Raw genomic sequence first — 25,190 nt, 5'->3', positions numbered from 1 at the left:
CTCCAGAAAGGGATTCGCTAATATTTTCTATACTTTTCTCAAGCCCATCTAACATCTTTATAATTGTCATTCTGAACTCTAGTTCTGACATCTTACTAATATCCATATTGATTATGTCCCTAGTTGTTGCTACTGCCTCTTGTTCTTTTTTCTGAGATGAGTTTTTCTGCCTTGTCATTTTGTCCAGGGAAGAATAGACGAATGAGAGAACAAAATGCTAAAAGGGTAACAACGACCCCAGAAAAATATACATTAACCAAATCAGAAGAGACCCAAAACTGGGGGAAAAAGAAAAGGCAGGAAAAAAAAGTATGATTAGGCTGATGAATAGAACAGAGGCACAGACTTGATTTTGGCTGTGTTTTGGTCTGTTAGAAGAAATTACCTCCCAAAATTTTAATGAAAGAAAACTTTATATATAAAATACACACACACACACACACACACACATATATATATACACACACACACACAAATAAGGGTACACAGGGTCCTGGGATCGAGTCCCGCATCGGGCTCTCTGCTGAGCAGGGAGCCTGCTTCTCTCTCTCTCTCTCTCTCTCTGCCTGATTGTGATTTCTCTCTGTTGCATAATTAAATAAAAAATATTAAAAAAAATATTCTAAAAAGGGAGTTGATAAGATAAGATGGTTAAAAAGGGGGGAAAAAGGAGAGAATGTGATCAGGCTAGAGACAAGAACATAGTCTTATGCTAGATTTAGGGCATATTTTAGTCTGTTAGAAGAAACTGTATCCCAAAATTTTAAAGAAAGAAAAACTTACATGTATAAAAAAAGTAAGTTTAAATACAATGAAGGGATAGAATGACTATAAAAATGAAAATTAAAAGATTTTTAAAGGCACTGATAGGACAAAATAGTTAAAATATGCTAAAATAGGACAGCAGAAACATTAAAAAAATAGAAAAGAAAAAAAATAATGAAGATTTTAAAAATTTAACTTTAAAGAATCATGGGGAAAAAGCCATGAATTCTATGTGTTTCATTTCCCTAGCTCTGCAATTCCGCAGTTCTCATTGATCTGTGAACTTGGTCTTGGCAGGATGTTCTTGCTGATTTTCTCTGGGAGGGTGCTGTGGCACTGATTCTCAAATGTCTTTGCCCGAGGCAGAATTGCACCACCCTTGCCAGGGGCCAGGCTAAGTGATCTGCGTGGTTTGCTCTCCGGAGCTTTTGTTCCCTGAACACTTTCCGTAGAGCTCTGGAGGACGGGAGTGAAAATGGCGGCCTCCCAATCTCTGCTCTGAGGAGCCGAGAGCTCAGGACCCCACTCCTCAGTGCACCCTGGGAGAAAAATCGTCAATCCCTCCCATCTCCCTGGTCTCCGGCTGAGCTCCGTGCTCACCCAGCCTGTGACCAAGCATTTCTATCTCTGGTGCATGACCCCGTTTGGAGTCTTCAAACCCAGCAGATTCCTGCAGCGTGCTCCTGCCACTCCTCCCTGGGAAGAAGGTGAGTCTCCCCGGACCTGCCCCTTGTGGGGTCCCTGCTCGAAAAGCAGGGTTCTGACAGTGACTTGGATCACGGTTTAAGGTAATCCTGAGCTGAGAGCTCACTCCCCGACTCCGTCTCTGCTGCCGGCTTCCCCACTCCAATACCTGGGGACTCTGCCACACACAGACACCCCCGGTCTTCCTGTGACCCCGTGGGTCCTGAGACCACCCTGTCCCCACGAGGGCTCCACCCCCTGCTTAGCCTCTGGAGCACCGTCCCTCAGTGGAGCAGACTTCTGAAAGTTCGGATTTTGTGCTCTGCTGTTCTACTCTTTGCCGGGAGCCGCCCCAACCCCCATGGTCTCTCTTCCCATCTGTTGCCTCGGATTCACTTCTCCGCATGTCCTACCTTCCAGAAACTGGTAGCTTTTCTGTTCCTAGAATTGCTGCTCTTCATCTCTTCTATCTCCTGCTGAGTTTGTAGGTGTTCAGAATGGTTTGATAACTATCTAGCTGAACTCCTGGGACCCAATTATATACTAGGTCTCTACTCTCCACCATCTTGCTCCTCCCTTATCTAGATATTGTTTTATTGTCTGTCTTGCCCCCTTAGAATGTAAGCACATAAGGGCAAGGGATCTCTGTTGTTTTCTTCTGTGTCAAAGGCAGCCCAGAGTAGTAGCCCACAAACTGCAAAGAGTGGCAAAGAGTACTGTCCCCAGGTATGCATCTGGTCTCTGCCTCTTACTTGCTGGATAACTCTGGACTGATTGCTCAACCACTAAGTTCCTCCACTTCCTCTTCTGTAACATGGTATCTTGATCAGTTCCAAGTGCTGTAACAAAATAGTATAGATTGGTGGCTTGTGAACAAACATTTATTTCTCACAGTTCTGGAGGCTGGGGAGTCCAAGATCAAGGTGCCAACAGATTTGGTGTCTGGTGAGACCCTTCCTCTCCTGCTGAGAAAACAGATGGCTGTTTTCTAGATCTGTCTTCACATGGCGGGGGGGGGGGGCCAGGGGAGTTCTGTGGGGTCGCTTCTTCTTCTTCTTCTTTTTTTTTATGATTTTATTTATTTGAGAGAGAGTGACAGAACACAAGCAGGGTGAAGGGCAGAGAGAGAAGCAGACTCCCTGCTGAGCAGAAAGCCAACAGGGGACTCAATCCCAGGACTCCAGGATTATGACCTGAGCCGAAAGGCAGGTGCTCAACTGCCTGAGCCCCCCCCCCCCAGGTGCCCCTGGGGTCTCTTTTATAAGGGCACTAATCCCATTCGTGTGAGCTCCATCCTCATGACCTAATCACCTCCTAAATCTCCACTTTTAAATACTATCACATTTGGGATTTAGGTTTCAACCTGTGATTTCTAAGGGGACATAGACATTCAGCCTCTAGCACAGGAGAATGCCTGCCTAAGTGGGATGATAAGATAATTCAATAATTTAATATTTGTAAGATGCTTAGATCAGTTCCTGGCACAAGAAAAACAGTATGTGAATACTTGTAAAACAAATAATATTGCTGAATTTCCAGCACACAAAAAATATATGGCTCTTGGTGGGACGATCAGTAAATAGTCATTGAATAAATCCTCAAAATACACAGCAAATGGAAATCCAGTTCTTCAGTGCAAGGGTGTGCTATGAATGTGTTTTGTTTGCTATACCCAGGTGGGCCTACTATCACATTACAAAGGGACATCTGCTGTAAGAAGCTTCCTGAGTACTAGGCGTCTTTGTGCATTCTTATTGTGGCAAGCGGGAGACGCATGTCACAGAAAGGGGAAGAGAGGATTGGCAGAGATCTCTGACTCACGGCCTGAGAAGAACCACAAGAAATATATATTTGATCTGTCCCTATTTCCTGGCACCGAGCTCCTAAATGCTTTGGAATTTCCTGAGTGCTAAAAATCATAGGGTTGTCTTTTATTCTAGGGGGAGACTCTTAGTGGACACTTCGATAGCTTCAGGATGGGGGCCGGTCACCAGAAAGACCAAGGCAGGATGAGAAGGTTGGAACTTTCAACCTCCCACACCCTCAACCCCCCCTACCCCCCATCTCCATCCAGGTAGAGCAAAGCACCTGGAAATTAGTTTAATCACCAATGGCCAGTGATTTAATCAATGGTGCCAATTGTAATGGAATCTCCGTGAGAACTCCTAAACGATGGGCTTCAGGGAGCCCTGGGAGTGTCGTGTACCCAGAGAGGGCATGGAAGTTCTGAACCCTCTACCTTACCCCAGGCATCTCTCCCACTGGCTATTCCTGAAATGAATTCTTCATGATAAACTGGTAATAGTAAGTAGTCTGTTTTCCTTGAGCACTGGGATCACTCTCGCAAATTATCGAACCCAAGGAGTGGTTGTAGAAATCCCTGATTTACAGTTGGTTTATCAGAAGTTTGGGTGGTCCAGGATTTTCAGTTGGTGTCTGATGTTGGAACAGTCTGGTCGGACTGAGCCCTTAAACTTTGGGGTCTGAACTATTGTATGATCTCCCTGATATGAGGAAGTGGAGAGGCAACATGGGGGCTTGGGGGGGTAGGAAAAGAACAAATGAAACAAGATGGGATCAGGAGGGAGACAAACCATAAGAGACTCTTAATCTCGCAGAACAAACTGAGGGTTGCTGGGGGAGGGGATAGGGAGAGAGTGGTGGGGTTATGGACACTGGGGAGGGTATGTGCTATGGTGAGTGCTGTGAAGTGTGTAAACCTGACGATTCACAGACCTGTACCCCTGGGGCTAATAATACATTATATGTTGATTAAAAATATATATATATATAAAAACAAAAAACTTTGGGGTCTGCACTAATTTCTGGCAGTTAGTGTCAGGACTGAACTGAATTGTAGGACACTCAGTTGGTGTCCAAGAAGTTGGGAATTAGTTGGTATGAGAAACAAACCAAGCAACGACACATTTGATGTCAGAAGTGTTCTGTGGGTAGAAATGGGCTGGAAGCCGTGCCTTAGTCTATCAGTATAAAGCAGGTTCTCACAAGCTTAAATCGTGTTGCTTCTTAGGAATTACATTGAAACTACCTTGAGATATGTTGGAAACATGTTTCTCTTTTTGCTTAGAACCAGACATATAAAAATAGTTTTTTGAATAACAGAGGTCTTGATTTTTCTGTAAAATTGTAAATAAATAAATGAATACATTTTTTAAAAGGCAGGTACCTTTTTAAATTTTATAAGCAAGTGGTCTTCCCCTAGGCATTGTATTTTGCTACTTAATAATTTATTTTTCATCACTCAGATTGAAAGCTCCCTCCTTTTCACTCTGGTAAGTCTCTTGGAACAGGGCAAGGAAGAGACTGCCCTAGACCTGGGGAGAAATGAGACTTTTCAGGGAGGATAAGTAAGAAGACTCTAAGGCAGGTGGCTTTTCTCCTATGCAATTTCTAGTTTGAAAGGCTTATTTCCCAGTTTCTCTTCCCAGGTAATTGTCCCTTTAAGGCACAATTTTTAGGACTAAGGACTAAGTCCTAAGGACTAAGGCAACATTTTTGTGACAAAATTAATGTATCTTTCATAAGCAACAATGATAACAGAACCAAGTTTTGTTGAGTGTTACAGCATAACACAAAGTGAAATATTTGAGGTCATTTGTTTGTTACAATAATCGTAGGAAGTCAGGACTATTTTAATCCTCTCTTTATAGATGAAGATATCTGGCCCCAGAGAGGTCAGCCATGTGACGTCACAGAGCTTGTCCCCTTAATTGCTACATGGACAGGTATCCTGAGTTGTAACCTGAGCTGTCCTATTAGGGGAGCAAAGAGAAGACTTGTCTCAGGAAACTGACATACGTAAACCCAAGAGCAGATCCTCCTCGGTGAGCTCTCGATGATGCTGGGATCCTGGTTTGACATTTCTCAGAAGGGCAAAAAGCAATCACCTCCGGACTTTCCTTCCTGTCGTAGCAGGGACTGAATGTTTTCAGGCCTTTGAGCCCTGACTGCCAGGTCACTTATCAGTTGTGGTTTTATGTCAAGGAAATCAAACTGGACGGCCGTCGTCTGTCTGAAGTAAGTGAACTCCCACCCCGGCGCCTCAATAAAGCTTCGTATCAGGGCGTAAAGTAAAACAATAGAAAGTCCGCGTGGCTGCCCCTCCCCTCCCCCTCCACGCACATCCTTTCTGCCAGCGTACTGTGTAGCGTCCACTGGGGAGTCTCCTGCCATAGCCAAGCTCTTGTTCCCACTGTTGTAAGAGCTGTGCTCCTTTCTGCTTCGCCTTACTACTGTTTAACGTAACTTTCCTCAAGAAAAGAACTTCTCATTAAATTTCAAAAGACACCATTTTATGAAAGGGATGGTTCCCTCTTTCCAAGTCACCATATGCCTTTCTGGCGATGTGCTCTTGCATGTTCGGGATCTCACTTCAAGGCATCCCGATGCGGATTTTAAAACATTGGAGAAAGAAGTAAGATGCAAGGTTCTATGGCACTGAAAATAACTGATGTATCCCATCCTCTAGGCTTACGGCCAAACCGCAGCAGGAGATGTACTTCACATTCTATCGAGGCTCACACCACATTGAATCCTTTTGGAAGGAAATCTAAATTGCAATTGTAAAAAGAAATCTGGGGAGAAAAATAGCCCAGTGTTATTGTGCAACTCCAAAATGGTTGTAAAGCTCACCAAGAAAAATGTCAGGAGTATATCTGGTAGAAGTTCAAAGGCTGTGAGGAAAGTTTGTTGCCATTAAGAGTAATGCACACTAAAAAGGGGTCGATTAACATTTATCAAGAGATGCTGGCCTTTGTGAAGTGTATTACTCTGGGAGGCCAAGCACATTTCCCTGTGACTTTAAAGTGCTAACAACTCCAGGCTGCAAATAAACCCATTCCTGGTTGGGGTGGAGAGGGGCATTGCCTACAGGGCCTAGATTTGCAAACTCTATATGGGACTCTCATTGGTTTTCTCTCCTGGACACATTTTTGAAATTTCCAAAAACCATAATGACCCTTCATTTAGATTTGAAGACACAGAAGTATAGATGACATTTCTTAATGTCTGGTTCGGGGAAATCGGAACCAGCTAAGGCAGTGGGTTCCAGTCCGAGTATCTTTTCTCTCTCCTGCACTCTCATCTGCCCTTTTGGATTCCTGCTAAGGCAGTGGAGGCAGTAGGGTGTGTGTGTGTGAAATGTGGCTGTCTATAAATCGGAGGCATATAAGAGTATCTCAAAACTTACCTTCTGTCCATAGCCCGCTCCCCTATCCCCCTACCCCCCCATGTTGCTTCTCCATGTCCTCATATCAGGGAGATCATATGATAGTTGTCTTTCTCCGATTGACTTATTTCACTAAGCATGATACGCTCTAGTTCCATCCACGTCGTCGCAAATGGCATGATTTCATTTCTTTTGATGGCTGCATAGTATTCCATTGTGTATATATACCACATCTTCTTTATCCATTCATCTGTTGATGGACATCTAGGTTCTTTCCATAGTCTGGGTATTGTAGACATTGCTGCTATAAACATTCGGGTACACGTGCCCCTTCGGATCACTATGTTTGTATCTTTAGGGTAAATACCCAGTAGTGCAATTGCTGGGTCATAGGGTAGTTCTATTTTCAACATTTTGAGGAACCTCCATGCTGTTTTCCAGAGTGGTTGCACCAGCTTGCATTCCCACCAACAGTGGAGGAGGGTTCCCCTTTCTCCACATCCTCACCAACATCTGTCATTTCCTGACTTGTTAATTTAGGCTATGGACATTGGGGAGGGGAGGCGAACCATAAGAGACTATGGACTCTGAAAAACAACCTGAGGGTTTTGAAGGGTCAGGGGTGGGAGGTTGGGGCAACCTGAGGGTTTTGAAGGGTCAGGGGTGGGAGGTTGGGGGAACAGGTGGTGGGTAATGGGGAGGGCACGTTTTGCATGGAGCACTGGGTGTTGTGCAAAAAGAATGAATACTGTTACACTGAAAAAATAAATAAAATGGAAAAAAAGGAAAAAAAAAACAAAAAAACTTGCCTTCTGCCCTCCCAGCTCCTTCCACCTCCAAGGCCCAAGCTCCGCTCTGCTGTAATGAGAAAGTACTTAAGCTGGAAAGCCAAGCTCTCTAAATGCAGAGCATTCTGTATGACAGTAGCTTCATAGTCTCCCCGATGACTAAATCAGGTGTCCATCTGCTTCCTCGAAGGGCTCTGAAATACTTCAACTGACTCTCCATTTATCCAGAAGCAGTTTGCATTGAAATCATCTTACTGTGGACTACTGCAAATCTCTGAGTCTTTGACTGTAGTTTCTGTCAATCTTGACTTCATTGTTTCCCCACCGGATCTGAGATCCAGTTCTACCCTTTACTGACATTTGACTGTAACTACGCTGGAAGCTTCATCATGCCTCGAATCTCCACTTGCCTCAGAAATCATTTGATCTTTCCAGTTCCTTTCTGTAATTTGGATTTGCTGAGCTTTGTAGTAACCACAGATAGTCCTGACCGAGCATTTACTAACTCATTAATTCTAAGGACAACTCCATGGGTTACTATTAACGTTAAAAAAAAAAAAAAAAACCACTTGGGGTACCTGAGTGGTTCAGTTAAGCATCTGAATCTTGTCATGATCTTGGGGTTATGAGATCAAGCCCCACATTGGGCTCTGTGCTCAGTGCAGAGTCCGTGTGAGATTCTCTCTCCTTCTCCCTCTGCCCTTCCCCCATCATACATGCACGTGCTCTCTCTCTCGCTCTCTCAAATAAATCTTTAAAAAAATCATTTGTTCATTTATTTCAGGGACAGCACCTTAAAGTCAAACTTCAAATACTTTAATTAATAATTAAGTCTATCTTGACTATAAGGAAATTGATGACATCTGTCAATTTCCCATCTTACCCTCATCGTGGAGGAAGGTTAACCTCTACCTCAGGCAGGCTTGTTTGTCTGGCTTGCCAGGGACTTTTAGAAGATGGAGAAGGGAGTTCTTATTGTTGAAAGAGTTGGGTACACCCAGGCAGTTCCTGCTGATTTCATGGGAAAATGTGTCAGACTGCGTTGTGCTACTTCCTTGGGAGAATGGGAATGTGTAATTTGCTGGAAGGGGTGGCTGCAGGGGAGGGGGTCATTTCATACTTGCTGATGGGCTTGGGTTTTATTAGGAGAGGACCAAAGACATGGAGGCTAAGATCTGAAGACTAAGAAAGAATAGTAGTCATAGAACGGTAGCCAGAACTGAGCAGTTGTCTCCAGAATGGTCTCTCAGCTTTCTCCCCTGCATTTCAGCCATCACTTTGCCTGTTGGGTGATCTTTCTAAAAAAAGTTTAGGTTATATGGCTCTTCTGCCTCAAAACTTTCAAGTGCACCTATTGCTCTGAAGATAACCTGTGAGGTCCTGTGGACATCATTGAGGGCTTTAAGGCTCTGGCCTCTGCCTCCTCCCCAGCCTCCTCTCTGCCTTGGCCCGGCCGTTTGCTCAGAGCCACCCTCCGGTATGCTCATGCTGTCCCCTGGTGAAAGCCTACTGCCCTTTCTGGACCAAGTTCAGATATCACTGGCTCTGTGGAAGTTCTCCTGACCTCTTTTCATCCATAATGAACTCTGCTGCACCGCCCCTCTCCCCCTGCCACTGGGACTGCAGCATACTGCATAAATAGTTCTATCCTGGGACCTAAAATACTTCATTTGCCATATTTGTGTAGACGTTTGCCTCCCCCACTAGGCTGTGGACTAATTAAAAGCAGGGACATTGGTGTTTGTTTGTTTGTTTGTTTTGGTAGCTCTGGAATCAAGCCACTGCATAGCATAGATTAGACGTTAACAAATATTTGTTAAGATCAACTGAGGGGGAAAATTTCCCAACTGCCTGTCAGAAGGCTTAGATTCTGGAAAGAATGGTTTGGAATAGGGATTTGTGAGGAGAAAACCTGCTCTCTCAAGTTATAAGCGATACATACCTATAGCTAATTTAAATGCTGTATGATTGTCATGAGCATTTTTTCTTTAACATTATTACTTTCCAAGAAAATGGCACACTATAAACACTGGTTTAGATGTTTTTCTCTTGTTAGGGAAAGTTGCGTGATTTGCACGAGTAATTTTTCCCTTTTGGCAACCTACAGCCAATTTATACCATTTAAAATCGCAGTTCTGAATTCACTCCATGTTATCAAAGCTTCATCGATACAGTCCAAAAGACCCATACAGAGGTAAGACTTGAAAAATCATTATTGAATTGCCCCAAGCAATGGCTGGAGAAATGCCTGGGACTAACTGGGAGCCCCCACAGCAGCTTCTGGCATTTGCTTCCCAGTCCTGGGTTCAGGCCAGTGCACACCTGGGCTTGTGCAAAGGACGGTCCAGGAAGGGTGGGTGATGAACCAGGGAAAGGATCTTTGGAGCTCAGAACATTTCTCTTCAGATGTTCTGCATAAATTAGCTGAGGCACACATTCAAAAGCCCCTGGAGAAAGAGGTACCATCATTTCTAGTTCAGAACAAGGGGGATGGAATAAGAGAGAACCTTCGGTAATACGTTTGGAAAACCTCTGGAGCTCCCAAACCAAGACTAGTGCCAAAGTCAAGAGCTCGATGGAAGCACCTTGACTGATTCTAGTACTAAGAGTTCAACAAGCAGCTAGGTCCCACCTGTCTGATCTAGAACTCAACCAGGGCCTCTGTGCTTTGAGGGGCAGAGGCAGGAACCAAGCCTCCACCCAGCTGTGCACTGTGACATTCTAGGTCCTTCTTTTTCTCCAGCTTGCTCTAGCTGGTATCAGGGCAGGTTACAATCAAGAGGATTTTCTACCTTGTCCTTAGCCCGTGGCTCTGGACACAGTACAACTTTCTTCCATAAGTAAAATATTTCAAAACTATCGGTGGAAGGGAAACATAAGTACGTTGAAAGACCAGGATAAAAGATTTAAGAAATTAAAACAAAATGATCATTTATTGTTTTTAATATGTAGTCAAATATGACAGCAGTATTACACAAATTGTTCCCTTCTCCCTTCTAAAATCCCCAATTTGTTGACTCCAACCAGAAGTGAAAAACAGGATTTAATTCTGAAAATAGCAATCAACAGAGACAACACAGATAACATTTGGTCACCACCAGCTTCCAGACCTTTTTAAGATGAACTGTGTCACCATGGCCGTCGATACACCGGCTTTCTTACAAAATTTTTACTAGAAAAAAAAATGAAGATTTCCCACATACTGTAAGCAGAACCAGAGTTGCAGAAAAACTTGGTTTAAGTAGCTGTGTGAGGAAAACATTAATGACTTATTGCAATCATAACGATCCCCAGGTAAAAGAGATGGCAAATCAATGAATTCTAAGGAAATACATTCAAACTTAGATAATTAATCTTACAGTGAAAATAATCAGGAAGCTTGCAGAAGTACATAGTATCTGAATTCTTGAATTTAAACCATCGGTTTCCGTAAAGATCACACCTCGTCTGCTATCAGACACCATTAGTGCAAATTCACGTACAATCATTCTACATTTGCAGGTTCAGGTACGTCAAGCGTGAGGTCATCAGGAAGTATGTGTACGTTATTCAATCATGGAAGAATGTGGGCTCAGAATGTCTCACTGACATGGCAGAGGAAATAGGAATGACGTCCAGAGACTGGAGTAAATTTAAAGTGCTCAGCTTTCCAAACCCTGGATTAAAGCAAAATTCTGGAAAACCTCTGCGAAATTCACCTTCACCTGAAAGTCACCTTCACCTGAAAGACACGTCCTTGATGTGAGTATGCGGCTTTGGAAAAACAGTGAGAAACAAACTTGCAATGTGCTGTGCTCTCCCACACAGTCTTTCCTTTTGTAGGGGTTGACTGGGTTTACAAGGTCAGATTTCCCCCCAGTGTTCTCTTTCAGGAGCACCACAGTGAGCTTTGTGATTCTGACAAAGGGTACAATTCTACCCACTTCGAAATGCATTTAAAAATATTCCCTGTGCTGGTGCAACTGGCATAAAACACAGACAGCCCCCCGGGTGCCCAGCTTCTTCTCTTTTCACACTTCAACATTGCAGATGACTATAAGCAGAATTACCAGAAACAGTAGTAAATTCCTGGCATTGGAAGTTCCCATGATCCCAGCTGGCATGCAAAAAAGGCTGTCTCTTTTTTTCCCCTGAAAATAATGTACTTCCCAGGCACTGTCCAAATGTCTCAAATGAGGCAAATGAGAGATTTGTTTTGACCAGTCTATGAAAAGACTTTCCCCTTCTCAGCTAGGGCTCTGAGAGTGAGCTACAATGTACACAAAATGTCTAAAGAACCTTAATTCATTGCCCTAAAATGATTTTAACAGGTCTCAGCAAGGAAAGCTCTGACTTCACTTTGAGGGTATTTTTAGAGTAGTCTAGTGGAGGACACTGAATTTGGGTTTTTATTTCTCTGCTATAAATATGACAGTCTGAGCGTGTTTTTGTTCAAACCACCTTAAAAATGGTTGCTTGGACTTGACTGTGTGTCAGTATGATATTATAAGAATCTGGTCCTGAGATGGTCAAACGTCACAGAGATTCAGCTCTGGGTCCACAGTTGAAAGTATCCTTCCTTCTCCTTTCCTCAGGAAAATTTATTTTCTTTTTCGTGTATTTTATTGCCTCTGTGTGGTTGGCTGTCTCATGGTCTCTGGCACAAGGGAACCAAAGCACATGCCTTGTAAGTCACAGGGAACTAAATGGAAAAGCCTCTTTTTGGTCCTTACTTGACCATAAGTAACCCAGTTTTCCGAGAGCAGGGGCCTTCCTGAGTTTAGGATTGTGCCATAGGAGAAGTACAGGTGGATGATGGTTGAGTTTCAGATTAATTGGGGACATCCTTGACTTTCTGTATATCACCTGTGTCCTAGGCTAATGGGCAGGATGTGTGCTCCAATGTCTGAATGTCTGAACGACCTAATTGTGAGCTGATCTTTGTCTACTATTGATCTGTACATTGCTCTGAAGAAGGCGAAACTTTTGCTCGATAGCATATTTCAATCTTTAATTTTTCTGTGGATCATATCCACCCACCCACTCCTATGTTTATACCTCTCCCCACACAGCAAACTTCTAAAACACGTTTCACGCTACGTATCTATGCAACAGGCACAAAGGTTTATAGCTGCATCATCAGTGATATTTTGGGCATGAATATATAGTTTTTGTAATGCTAGGGAAGAGAGAGACTCTCTTTTTAAAAAAATAACATATCAGTGGGAATGAGAGAAATTACTGAGATTTTCAACCAGAATCAAAACAAATATGTCACTATCTGCCATTAAAAATTTTTGCTTTATTCCATTAGATTTTTTTTCATAATCCTCAAATGTTAGTAAATTTTAGAAATTAGAAAAAGATGAGGACCAGCATATGATTTATATTATCCCCCCCCAGTCTTTTATTCTGGATTTAAAATCACAGAATCTTTTAGTGTCAACAGTGATCTGGAGATTCACTTATAATAATGAGTTTTGAGCATTTATATTTCTTTAGACATAATTCAGTCATTCATAATAAATGTGCTAGTGAGAAGCCAACGATGATGTACTTCATAAACACGTCAGGGAGAAGTGATTCAAGAAATTATGCGATTTTACTTGAATAATTACTATCTTACAAAAATTACCATCTTACTTCTTTGGAGTCATCACCGGGAGAGCGGTGGCAGTTGGATGGCTTAAAAGTTATGTCCGGTTACAAGCAGGCGGATGCATTCCAATTTCAGCCGAAATTAGAAGATCAGCTTAATCAAAATGTTATGTAACATCAAACTGTCTGATAGGACTGTGGTAGAGAAGACACACTTGAGGGTCTCCTCGGCTGAAACTTTCTGGTTTCTAGGATTGTCTTTCAACAGTGCTTTCTGTGTGAGCTCCTCAATATTCTATAGGCTTTGTAATCAAGGCTTTCAATCGTGTCGGCGTAATAGCAACTTGTAGTAAATGGTTATGATGCTCACAAAGTCTGGTTAGCAAAGGGATTAAGGGGAGGCCCGGTATTCCAGTTGAGGGTTTGTTGTTATTTCTAGGAATATATTCTTGAGTGGCTCTCTTTGTAAAACTCCACCAAGTTTTCCAACTGGTGCAGTAGAGACACAAGTGTGACTCAGTTGATTCACAGTGACCCCCAGAAAATCACTGATGTAACAGGAGAACTGACATAAGGCACATCAAATCGTTAGGAACTTTGGCTTGACAGATTTGAATATCCCCACTCGGAAATTTCCAATTTTCAATTGCTCGAGACGGTAATTTTTTCTTCCAGAAGGACCATAAAAAAACCAGGTATAGAAATAGAAATATCAGAATATCAGACATAGAAAGCTCATCCAGATACACTTAAAATTTGATGTACCAAACTTCAACTTCTATGTGCATTTTGAAGGCAAAGATGAAGGACCAAGATTTCTAGCTGTGTGATATGATGGATAGAAAACTCAAAACAGAGCCTGTGATACTGAAGTTGTATGACCCCAAGTCCCTACACTGAAGCTAATGTCACAGCACCTACTATTATAGCAGCAAAACATAATTACCCAACAGCCTTATCTCTTGCTATGAAAAAAAACCAATTTCCAAGTTTCCAGAGATAACCAATCTTCTGATTTTCTCTCAATAAATTTGTTAACCTGAGAGATGGGGAAATAGATAAGGATGATGTTGGCTTGTAATTGAAGTGGTGACTTTTACGTCCTTTCTAATTCAAAGAGTTTATGATTCCAAGTCTTATTATAAATTAAAAAAAAAAAATGAACTACCATAAAGTTTAAGTGACAAGTGAAAGCGAAACATTTTTTTTTTCTCCTGATATATTTTGCTTATTAGATAATCCAGTAGTTTTCCCAACCCCAATCTGGGGACATTTGGCAATATTTGGAGACATCTTTAGTTGTCACTGTATGTGTGTGTGTGTGTGTGTGAGAGAGAGAGAGAGAGAGAGTGAGCATTACTGGCATAAAACCAACAGAAGCTGCCTGGAAGCTCTCGTATATGCCCTATAACACATGGGGGTATTTCCACCCTACCCTCCCACCGCACAAAGAATTAGGGGACCCAAAATGTCAACAGTGCTGAGGTTGAGAATGGCTGAGGCAGTCTAATTAGCGACCTGATGATCACACACACTTAAAGTGCAAATGCTTCTTTGATAACACTTGTGTTTTGGAATACCTGAAAACTATGATGTTGAACATTCAGAAAATACTGGCACAAGAAAGTGAATGGTCACATCTAGTCAGAAAAAGTTCAAGTGACCTGGGAAGTCCTCCTGGGTCAGGGACAACTTTGGGTGAGTCACTTTTTGTTCTCATGAATGAAACTTACAAACCATTTAAAACAGAGCAAACAGCACTGGTGCCCAACGATACGTCGTATTTCTGAAACATGCTTCAGGCAAATACCTGATAGTTCCCTGTGTAAGGATAATAGATAATTGGAATTGGAAATTGGATAGAGTAATATTGACCTGACCTACTTGCGAAGTTGTGCTTGAGGATTCCATCATATTACAATTATCATTCAAGGTGCCTGATCTCTCACTGTTTATATTTATCACTATATACCACAGGTCCAGCATGGGAACTTGGTTCCAGTAGGTGCTCAATAAACATTTAAGTAAACCGAGTGGCTGAATGAGTGAACAAATAAAGGGATGATTCAAAGTGCTCCACAAAAGGTAAAGTGCTTTATAAACACAAGGTAATATGAATAGGTAATGCCACAGACCTCATAATATTTGCTCAAAAAACCTTCCTAGGGCAAAAATGTTCAAATGGTTTAAAAAACAAAAATTGTGATTATATATGTTGTAAGAAAAATATGCTATGAAGAATTCTTAGTTTTCAGATGTATTTGGGAAGAAATGAAATAAACGTATAATGATTTTAAATGACAAAAAATAGTGTTGCTGACAGATGACCACAGGTAGGTGTGAGAAGGGCATGCAAAACCAAATAAAGACACTGTAATGGCTAGAACTTGAAATCACTGGTTGTCATAAAGATGGTACTATTCTTATGAACATGACAGAGGGAGACTGGTCCAAAGCTCTATATTATTCTATATTAAGAAGAGTCAATACTACAGATAAAGTTAGCCTTCAGATGGACTGTGTCTTCTAAGCTTCTTGGTTGGTCTTAACTGATTATGAAGGGGTATAGGCAAGAAAAATGGTAACAGGAATTACCAGAAGGGAGTTTTAAGTTCAAGACCCAATTCTGACACTGGAAAAATAACCATATCTTTCTGGGAGTCAGTTTTCTGATCTGTAACATGAAGAGCTTGGGTTAGACGACTCGCCATGATTCTGGCATATGGATGCTGATACCAAAATATAGGGTGGGTTGGGAAAGTAAGAGCTAGAGTAATCTTGGGAATTAGTAAAGCTTACTGTAATAAAATATCTGAAAAACGCCCGAAGAAATACCAAGCAAAATAACATTTCACAGGAGGAATAACCATAATAATAGAATCTATTTCTCAGTTAGTCTTATTTAAATATTAGTTTCTTATCATGGAAGGAAAGTTTCTCGAATCAAGTTATGGATTCTGGCAAAACGTTTTCTCAAATGGGCAACAGACACTAGTGGACATAACCAAGTTTACATTCCTGCAGGAAAGGTAATAATGTAAGAACTTTTGGCTGCAGAAACTAATAAATTATACTAATTACATTATGTATTATCTTCCTATTAGTATAATCTAAAAGAACAGTAATCCTCTCATTTGCATTTGTAGATTTTTACAGTTCAGAAATTGAGTTCCACGTATTTTTGTATTTTTATGTTTTAATATAGCGGGCCTTTATATGTGTTGCAGAGATAAATATTTGAAATTATTTATGTTTGAGGTATTTCCTTCTAGAGAGAAGCCTCCTGGTCAGTCCCTGGCCTTGCCTTTGCTGTGAAGAGTTAACTGGGAAATTATAAGAAACTAGAGAGTCTAAGTGACTCTACACAATAAGGAATTGAACTGGAAGCAGCATACACATAGGGACTCTGTCATGGTGGTGGAGTCAAAGTTGGGAGAGTCACGACAGAGGGGAAATACTAAGAAAATATTAAGATGGTGGAAAAATCGAGCAATTTCTCCTTTGGCATTTTCTCAAGAAAATGTTTTATTGATTTGATTGTCTTTGAATGCTTTTAGGATTGATGGGCTTTTCTTCCTCTGAATGCAAATTTGTGCTGAGAGTGGACCAAGGCTGGGCTTTATATGGGTTACAGTGATGTAAGGTTTTAAAAGCCTACACATCTGTACATTTAGTTAATCTGCATAATAATAACCTTGCAAAGAAGACAGAACAAAAATATTTTTATTTTCCAAAATTGTAAATTGAGAGTCATGGAAGTTAAAGGGCTTTTCCCAAGATAACATAGTGGAGAGTCAAAGCTGTGTCAGCTGGTATTCTTTTCATTAGTGCATGCTGCCTCTCTGAGATCAAAAACACTTGGATATGCCCAAGAACTACCAAATCTTCTCTTTTTCTTCCTTCTCCTTTTTGTTCAAGGAGAGGGAATTGAAAGACCTCTACTCTATAGCACTGTATAACAGAATTTTCTGCAGTGACGGGAATGTGCTGTGTTGTCCAATATGGAAGCCAACAAGCCACATGTGGTTATTGAGGATTCGAATGACTAGTGATTGAAGAACTCAGTGGCTTTTTTAAAATTTAATTTTAATTAAATTTAAATAGCCAAATTTGGCTAGTGGATAGGATATTGGATGGCACAACTCTAGAAGCTCCATGTAAGAGAGATCAGTAAATGTTCTAGGTATCTCAAACTAAAATAGTAATGGAGGTAAACTGTAGTTTATTATTTATCTTTAGTTTTCTGTTTGTTAGTGTATCTTAAAGTCTAAACACTTCAAAAACAAACCAACATTGTGGTCAGTGCCATCCGGTTGGCTTAAGACATTTTTCTTGACCTTTATACCAAATGTTATTTCCTCTGTAGCACCATGTATCAGATTTCTTCAGAAGTCTGTATGTGTTCCTTTGCTATTCTTAATTTTTAAAATGGTTATTCTCTACTATGTTCATAGTATTTAAGTAATGTACAGATGTGCCCTTTCTAATATGTAATGTATATAAATTCCAAAGCATCAATGTCCATTCTGAATTTCTAGAAACAAGGTGTACATTTGCACCAGGAACAAATGAGAAATATAAAATAGAATAAAAATTTCATGAAAAAAAAAGGAATTAGCCAGCCTTTCCCCTTACCACTAAAAGATTCATAAACAGCAGAAACTTTTTATTTACCACCTTCAACTCCTACTTTCGTTAGAACGGGTTCTCACACTTCCAAAAAGTTTTCCCCATTACTAGGTGCTTTAGTTCACTGAACAATTCAGTTTTATGTCTTTCTTGTTTGTTCATTTCCAGAATTGCCAATTCTTTTAATAGAAAGTAGATGAGCTCTGAAGGAAGAAAGACAGACAACATTACAACTTCAAAGAATTGTGTATGGAGTTGGATATATACACAAGATCTATATAGCTGTCAATCAACTGCTATTGGAAGCCACACCTATCACAAGAGCTAGTGGAAGAAGCATCATCTTATCCTAAAAGGAATCGTCTAGGTGTTCTTTATGTCTTTGTAGAATACCAGTTGCACCAGTTACATTGGCAAGTCATTTGGTTATTGCTAATCTGACCAAACCTACTCCACGAGAAATAAGTTGGGATACTTCATACAAACTGAATGCAGATATAGCAGAGAGATTGTCATCACATCCTTCAGTCGCCTTGTCAGGTTTGTTTGTGTTTTTTTTTTTTTTGTCCTTTTTTGATATTATTAACTAAGTAGGTTAGGAAAAATTTACTAACCTCATCAGGTATTTAAAAATGTAAAGCAAAATATACGCGATGGAAGACGGCACTAGTTTATGTCAGATGACTGTGAAGATAAAATAGGATACTGTTAGTAGACCGATGGTGTGCAGTGTGGACACTGTATACAGATGCTGAGCTGTTAGTAAAGAGCTGCTTATAAGACATCTCTGCTGCTTGATACCCGAATCTGCAAATGTTGGACACTGTCCCCTAGAAGAATCTACAGCGTCTTGGCACAGGATGTCAGTTTCGTGGGTCGAGATGTTGGGGAACTCGTACACACAGGACCTGAATTTAAATGCTGGGAGCTCCGTGTACGTATTAACCACTTTCCTCCTCAAGCGATGCCTTTCCTTTCCTCATTCATGGAGAAGTTTTGAAATCTGGATTATGATCATGGGGCAAAATGTCAGATCCATGTAAAGAGCATTTTGCACCTGCATTATTTAGCCAGGGAGGGAAGGGTTTGATAGGAATGAAAAAGCGGCTCAACTAGGCAGGAAAATGATCGGCACTGCGACTAATTGAACCACTTTTGCTAAGTGACATAAAAATATTCTAATATTAAGGATTATTTTACAACTCTATGGAAGTATGCAGTAACGCATCTCGCATTTGTTTTTGTCTTGATGACAAATGCACTCTTTGAGTCACAAGAGCCTGCCTTGTGTTAGTTATAAACAAAAATATATTTATATATATATTTATGTAACTACTATGTGCTTTAAAGAAAATTACTGTATGATTCAGCAGGGTTCTTTCATTCTTTTTTTTATCACCAGGGATATGCCGACTTGAATGGCTTCGTAGACAGGAATCAACAATGGCATTGGTCTTAAGTACTGAAACAGCACAAAGTAAGAAGGAAAAAAAAAAAAACCCAACCCCCCCACCCCCCAATAAGTTTAGAATCCCTTAAAGTTTTTGCTTCCAAAATGATTAAGGGACTCTTTGTATTGTTTCCTTCAGCCAAGAGCAACTGTGGCTTCATAGGATTTGATAGTTGGGAAAACGTAGGCAATGCATCTTAAAAAACAAATGAAGTGTTTTATTCCGAGGCAGGAGAACCGAAAATCTCCTGTGCCACTCCCTCTCTCCTCACCCTTAGCCAAGAGTTTGGCAGCCACAGAAAGGGCAGCGCATAGAAGGGACACTCATTAACAAGGGAGACGTAGGCATAGATAAAAGATGCATTCTGTAAAATATTGAACTTGTCCGAACAAGTGGATCTAGACCAGAAAAACAAAATCCTTTTGCCACATGTCTGCTGGAAAGATAGAAAACCTCTTATTTTCGGTTTGTTTTTTGCTCCCGCACAAGCTGTTTCTCTAGCAATCTTGAAACATTCATCATTGCTCTTTTGAGAGAAAGGGTTCAGGCTTTGGAACACAGCTATGTTTGAGACATCAGAGAAGAATATTTGAACCAAAGGTATAGATCCCTCATAAACTAAAGCTTTATTATTATTGTCGTTTCCTCGATCCCTTCGCAACCCTGCACCTAAGCAATAGCACTGTCATCTTGCGCTTCTGATAAGTCCACAGGAGATGCTCCGAGTGAACTATAAAGTGTCATTCCACTAGGGAATTGTGTGTTCAATGGTCAGTGGTACCTTGTATGGGTTTTAGTTTTTCTTTGACCTTTCCAGGGCTGGGCTTGTCCAGAAATCTCATCTCCTTTAGGCTATAGCAGCTTAGGGCTCGTGTGTGTGTGTGTGTGTGTGTGTGTGTGTGTGTGTGTGTGTGTGTGCGTCTTAAAGATATAGGCAAATTTTTAGTCGTAACACCTGTAAGCCAGCACGGGTGCTGTTCCGTCCTAGAAATTTTAGCACTGCTCTGAGACAATGAAACCTTCTTTCTCTCCAACTGGTTCAACTTCAGCATAGGCAGGATGACCCGAACCTCTTCGAAACTTCATCGCAGGCCATCTGCTTGGGCGTCTCTGAAACAGAAAATGCAAAAATCATGACTACCAGGGTGACGGTCATATCATTAAAAAACATATCTGCCTTCATCTACTTGTTTGGAAGACAGAGTGAGTGTGAGTGGGGGCAGCGGGGGGGGGGGGGGTGGCAGGGCACAGGGAGCGGGAAAGGGAATTCTCCAGCAGACTCTGTGCTAAGTGAGGAGCCCGATATGGAGCTGGATCCCATGATCCTGAGATCACGACCTGAGCCAAAACCAAGAGTCCATCGCCCAACCCACTGAGCTACCCAGGTCTCCTGGTATTTGCCAACTATTTTAGATTAAAAGTTCTGAATTAAATTTAGTAATACATTATCCCACATTGCTACCACAGGTAGAATTACCCATGCCCAAAGCTCTACGCTTGTATCTTCATTATGGCATTATTAGGCCCTCTCTGGCGACAGTCTATTTGCTGGAGCTGCCCCATAGGAGCAAGAGCTTCTCAAAGTCACAGTTTGTGCCTTTTGCATACTTTTGTCTAAAAGATTCTGTAAGTGTCTAACTTGGAAAAAATGAATTTAGTAAAAAATAAGTTCTAAATATATAGCCACTGACATTTCCTCTTCTCTAGAAAATCACATCACCTCATTTTATTAACTCAAAAGCATAAGGCCATACAATTCTGTACAGTTCTTAGAAGCCTGTCTCAAATCAGGTGCTATACCTTTTAGTAAACAAACTGAAAGAAAAATCACTTACTATCGTAAGAAATTATTTATTAAGCTGAGGCTTACCATATAGGACTTTTTTGCACTTGAAAATTAACAGATGTCATACCCCGAAAACTGAACTGAACATCAGAGGGCAGAGGCAATCTCCAGCCTAGGAACTAAATAACGGCACAAGGAGACATTGGGTCCTAAAATATAGGTTATTGATTCTGACAAAGGGTGCGCCCTCCTCCCCAGCACTCTGTCCATCAGACAAACCTTCTGTGATTTATAAATACAAGTGCTGATATGAATTACTAAGTTACAGCAGCAAGAGATACGAAAATGCATTTCACGGCTCCAGGGACACTAGAAACTATTGTTCCATTGATCAGAGTCTCTGCAGTTCTGGAGTAGATGAGACATTGAGTGCTGAAGGACGTTTCTTTCTATCTGAAGTTTATTTCTGTCGAAAGAATTTTAATGGGCAAAATGTTAAATATCAGTGTAGAGATACTGGCATTTGGCAGCTTTCTAGATTTGCTAATTCCACTCCACGGGCAATGATTAATGGGCGTAGAAGAGTTTTCACATCAGGTAGGAATGAGTATGAGCTCTGCTTTCTGGGAAAATATCTACTGAGTCAATTACATTCTGCCTATTAATAATATTATTTATGCCTGTATGATATTATGTGGTCAGAATGCTTTATATTCATTAGTTGAATAAGTCCCACGGTGTATGTGAGAAACTGAATTATCCTTATTTTCCAGGAAATGAAGTTAAAACGAAGAGAGGGCTAAATAGAAAATAGTGTGTCTTTGGTGGAACTAAAGCTCATCATTGATGGAAATACACTGAGCATGTTTGGGGAGCTGGGCACTATAACTCATGATCACTCCTGTCAGTGGAAAAATGCCAGTCTACCACCGTGCTCACTATTTAGAACTCCCACTTCGGTTTCAGTTACTTCTCCTTTGGACTTTTTTTTTTTTAATATTTTTATTTATTTATTTGACAGAGAGAGAGATCACCAGTAGGCAGAGAAGCAGGCAGAGAGAGAGGGGGAAGCAGGCTCCCTGCTGAGCAGAGAGCCCGATGTGGGGCTCGATCCCAGGATCCTGAGATCATGACCTGAGCTGAAGGCAGCAGCTTAACCCACTGAGCCACCCATGCGCCCCTCCTTTGGAATTTTGAAGGCACAGCTGCCCTAGTCCTTCTCTGAGTCAAGTAGCACCACTAAGTCTTTGCACTGAATCTCCACCTTGCTTGCCATCCAGCTGGCAAGCATGGCCCTGGGAACTAGCCCGAACTGACAACGCAGCACATAAAGACATTGTGCTGTCAGGGACTTAAAAAGGTGCACTGATTGGGGCGCCTGGGTGGCTCAGCGGGTTAAAGCCTCTGCATTCAGCTCAGGTCATGATCCCAGGATCCTGGGATCGAGCCCCGCATCGGGCTCTCTGCTTGGCTGGGAGCCTGCTTCCTCCTCTCTCTCTCTTTGCCTGCCTCTCTGCCTACTTGTAATCTCTATCTGTCAAATAAATAAATCTTAAAAAAAAAAAAGTGCACTGATTATCATCAGTAAGGGACACCAGGTGCTGCTGAGGATATGGTGAAAAGGGAAGCCTTATCCACTGTTGGTGGGAATGTAGATTAGTCCAGTGACTGTGGGAAACATGTGGAGGCTCTTCACAAAGTTAAAAATAGATCTGCCATATGATCCAGCCGTTCTAATTCTGGGCATATACCCAAGGGAAATGAAAACGAATTTGCTGAGATCTTTGCACTCCCCTGTGTTTATCGCAGCATTAAACACAGCATTCTTCACAATAGCTAAGATGTGGAAACACCCCAAATGCCAATCAATGGATCAATGAATAAAAGAGCTGCACATATACACAATGGAAAGTTACTCGGCCATGAAAAAGGAAGATATTCTGCCATTTGCAACAATATGGATGGACCTTGAGCATATTATACTAAGTGAGATAAGTCAGAGAAAGACAAGTACTATATGATAGCACTTATATGTACAATCTAAAAAGGTCAAACATGTTTTAAAAAAAAACAAATGGTGGTTAACAGGAGATGGGGGCTGGAAGGATAAAATGGATGGTGTTTCAGGATACAGATACAAAATGAGTATTGAGCCACAGAGATCTAATGTACAGTATATTGAATATAGACGGTACTATTATACAATAAGTATATAAAGTGATAATAATGTTGCAACCTTTTTTTATATCAATATATCAAAGTAATGTGTGTATAACTTAAATTTATACAGGGTTACAGGTCAAATTTATCCAATTAAAGCATTTGTTTTAAATAAAAAGGAGCATAGTTGATGAGAATGTTGCTGTTGCTGCTACATGTGAAAGTTATATTTTATTAAGCCCTTAGCTGTATTTCATGTTTTATACCAGGCGCTTTACATATATAATCCCATTAAAATGCACAAGCCAATCGTTTACATTTTGCACAAACCCATAAAGCTAGCAGGTGGCAGGGCCAAGATTTAAAATGAGATCTACTTACTTCCAAAGTTAATTCTCCTTACTACAAGATTTGTTCTTAAAATTCTGTGGTTTGGGTATGACTCGTGAAATTTGTGAACATGGTTCTAATTTTATTTCAGTCTTAAAAATTTAAATAGCAACTTCAGTCATCTGTTAGTAAGTCAGAATTACTAACTAATAATTTTCTGTCTTAGATGAAAGATTGGAGGATTACTGGTAATGTTTATCATGGGTTTTGTGAGCTCATCACAGAGGTACTCAAAATAGAAAGTACAAAAATGTTGGGTAGTGAAGCTTTCTCTCTAACAAGATACAAATTTATTTTCTGAATTGAGGGCATATCCTTAAGTAAAATATCTCTTGATTTATTACTACTCATTGTAGGAAAAAAAAAACACCCCAAGATTTAAAATGACTAGAGACCTCATCATTTACACATGCTTTGGTTCAGCTATCAGTGGACACCACTCATTTACATTTCTAGGAACATTAAATCACTGTATATACTGCTTTATAAATTCTTTTTTTTTTTTTGCACTTAAAGACACACTGAAAAAAATTTACAAACTGTCTCCGTACAAAGTTATTTTAAATGTCTTCATAACTAAATCATGATTTATATAGTCAATTTGACTCAGAGTTTTTCCCCAATTTTTTGATAATATAAATAATTCTACAATGAATATCTTTGCTGATAACTTGATGGGACTATCTCCAGTCAGTTCCTTTTATAAACTCTCAGAGGTGGAATTAGTGGGCCAAAGAGGACACACAAATTATTTACTGAACACTTGAAATTTCTAGGATGGTACCAGATGCTGTGTTGAAAGACACATGACCAAAAAAAGGTATAGAACGTGGTTTTCCACATGGAAGATAAAACCATTTCTGGAGAAAGGGATTTTCAATGTAGGTTGCAAAGGTGAGAAAATGCATTGAGATTAACATAGGTGTCAAAGATTCTAAAGACACGTGAAGTAGAATAGGCATAATCTCACTACACAATTATTCAACACTATTTTATTTGTGCAGAAGTTAAAAAAATTATAATTACCTCTATAGATTTTGACTACATTAAAAGGGCATTACTCCCCCCATAATAATACCTTAAAACTTATAACAAACTCTAACAAATACCATGCCCTGGGGTCTTAAGAATTTGATGTGATTTTATCCTCTTTGACAATTCCTTGATACTTCAATCTTAGCCCTAAAAATGCTGAAGAAAGAGTAATAACTTTACCCAAATTATGCTTCTTTTCTAAAATGCTTTCACATATCACAAATCAACTAATGATCTTAACTAAATCACTTTGGAGGAGGAGGGGCAAGATGGCTGGGAAATAGGAGAACCTGTTTCAACTGGTCCCCGAAAGTGAGCTACATATCTACCAGAACACTCTGAACACCCATGAAACCAGCCTGAGATGTAGGATTATACACTTCTGGATCTCTAAGAGGGCAGAAGATGCCCGTGGAGAGGTCAAGCAGAGTGGGAATGCTCAGACTGATATCAGAGGATAAACAGAAGGGGAAGGGAGTCACCAGAAGTGACCCAATGGAAAGTAATACCCCAATATGAAAGTGTCCTGTGGTTGGGGACCAGCATTAACTTAGAGTCTGGATTTAAAAAAAAATATCACTCGGGGGCGCCTGGGTGGCTCAGTGGGTTAGGCCGCTGCCTTCGGCTCGGGTCATGATCTCAGGATCCTGGGATCGAGTCCCGCATCAGGCTCTCTGCTCAGCGGAGAGCCTGCTTCCCTTCCTCTCTCTCTGCCTGCCTCTCTTGTGATTTCTCTC

The 25,190-nt window shown here is 40.8% G+C and overlaps 1 protein-coding gene across 2 annotated transcripts in view; it reads right to left on the bottom strand.

Annotated features, from left to right (window-relative positions):
* Window positions 1-12,262: 12,262 nt before the first annotated feature.
* The window catches only part of PLXDC2 (plexin domain containing 2), a 470,012-nt gene continuing 457,084 nt past the window's right edge, over window positions 12,263-25,190 (bottom strand). Inside the window, exons 14-15 of one of the 2 annotated variants that reach the window (XM_046011961.1) lie at window positions 20,038-20,192; window positions 12,263-17,834 (exon numbers count right to left, since the gene is read on the bottom strand). In XM_046011961.1, the coding sequence (XP_045867917.1) occupies window positions 20,076-20,192 (117 nt within the window). In that variant the 3' untranslated portion in view covers window positions 12,263-17,834; window positions 20,038-20,075. Of the gene's footprint in view, window positions 20,193-25,190 lie in introns of both variants that reach the window. The other variant, XM_046011960.1, reaches the window with a different exon arrangement.

Source organism: Meles meles, chromosome 7 (assembly GCF_922984935.1).
Source record: "Meles meles chromosome 7, mMelMel3.1 paternal haplotype, whole genome shotgun sequence".
Classification (NCBI taxonomy): domain Eukaryota; kingdom Metazoa; phylum Chordata; class Mammalia; order Carnivora; family Mustelidae; genus Meles; species Meles meles.
The sequence above is the reverse complement of the archived record's forward strand: the minus strand, read 5'-3'. Positions and strand labels throughout refer to the sequence as shown.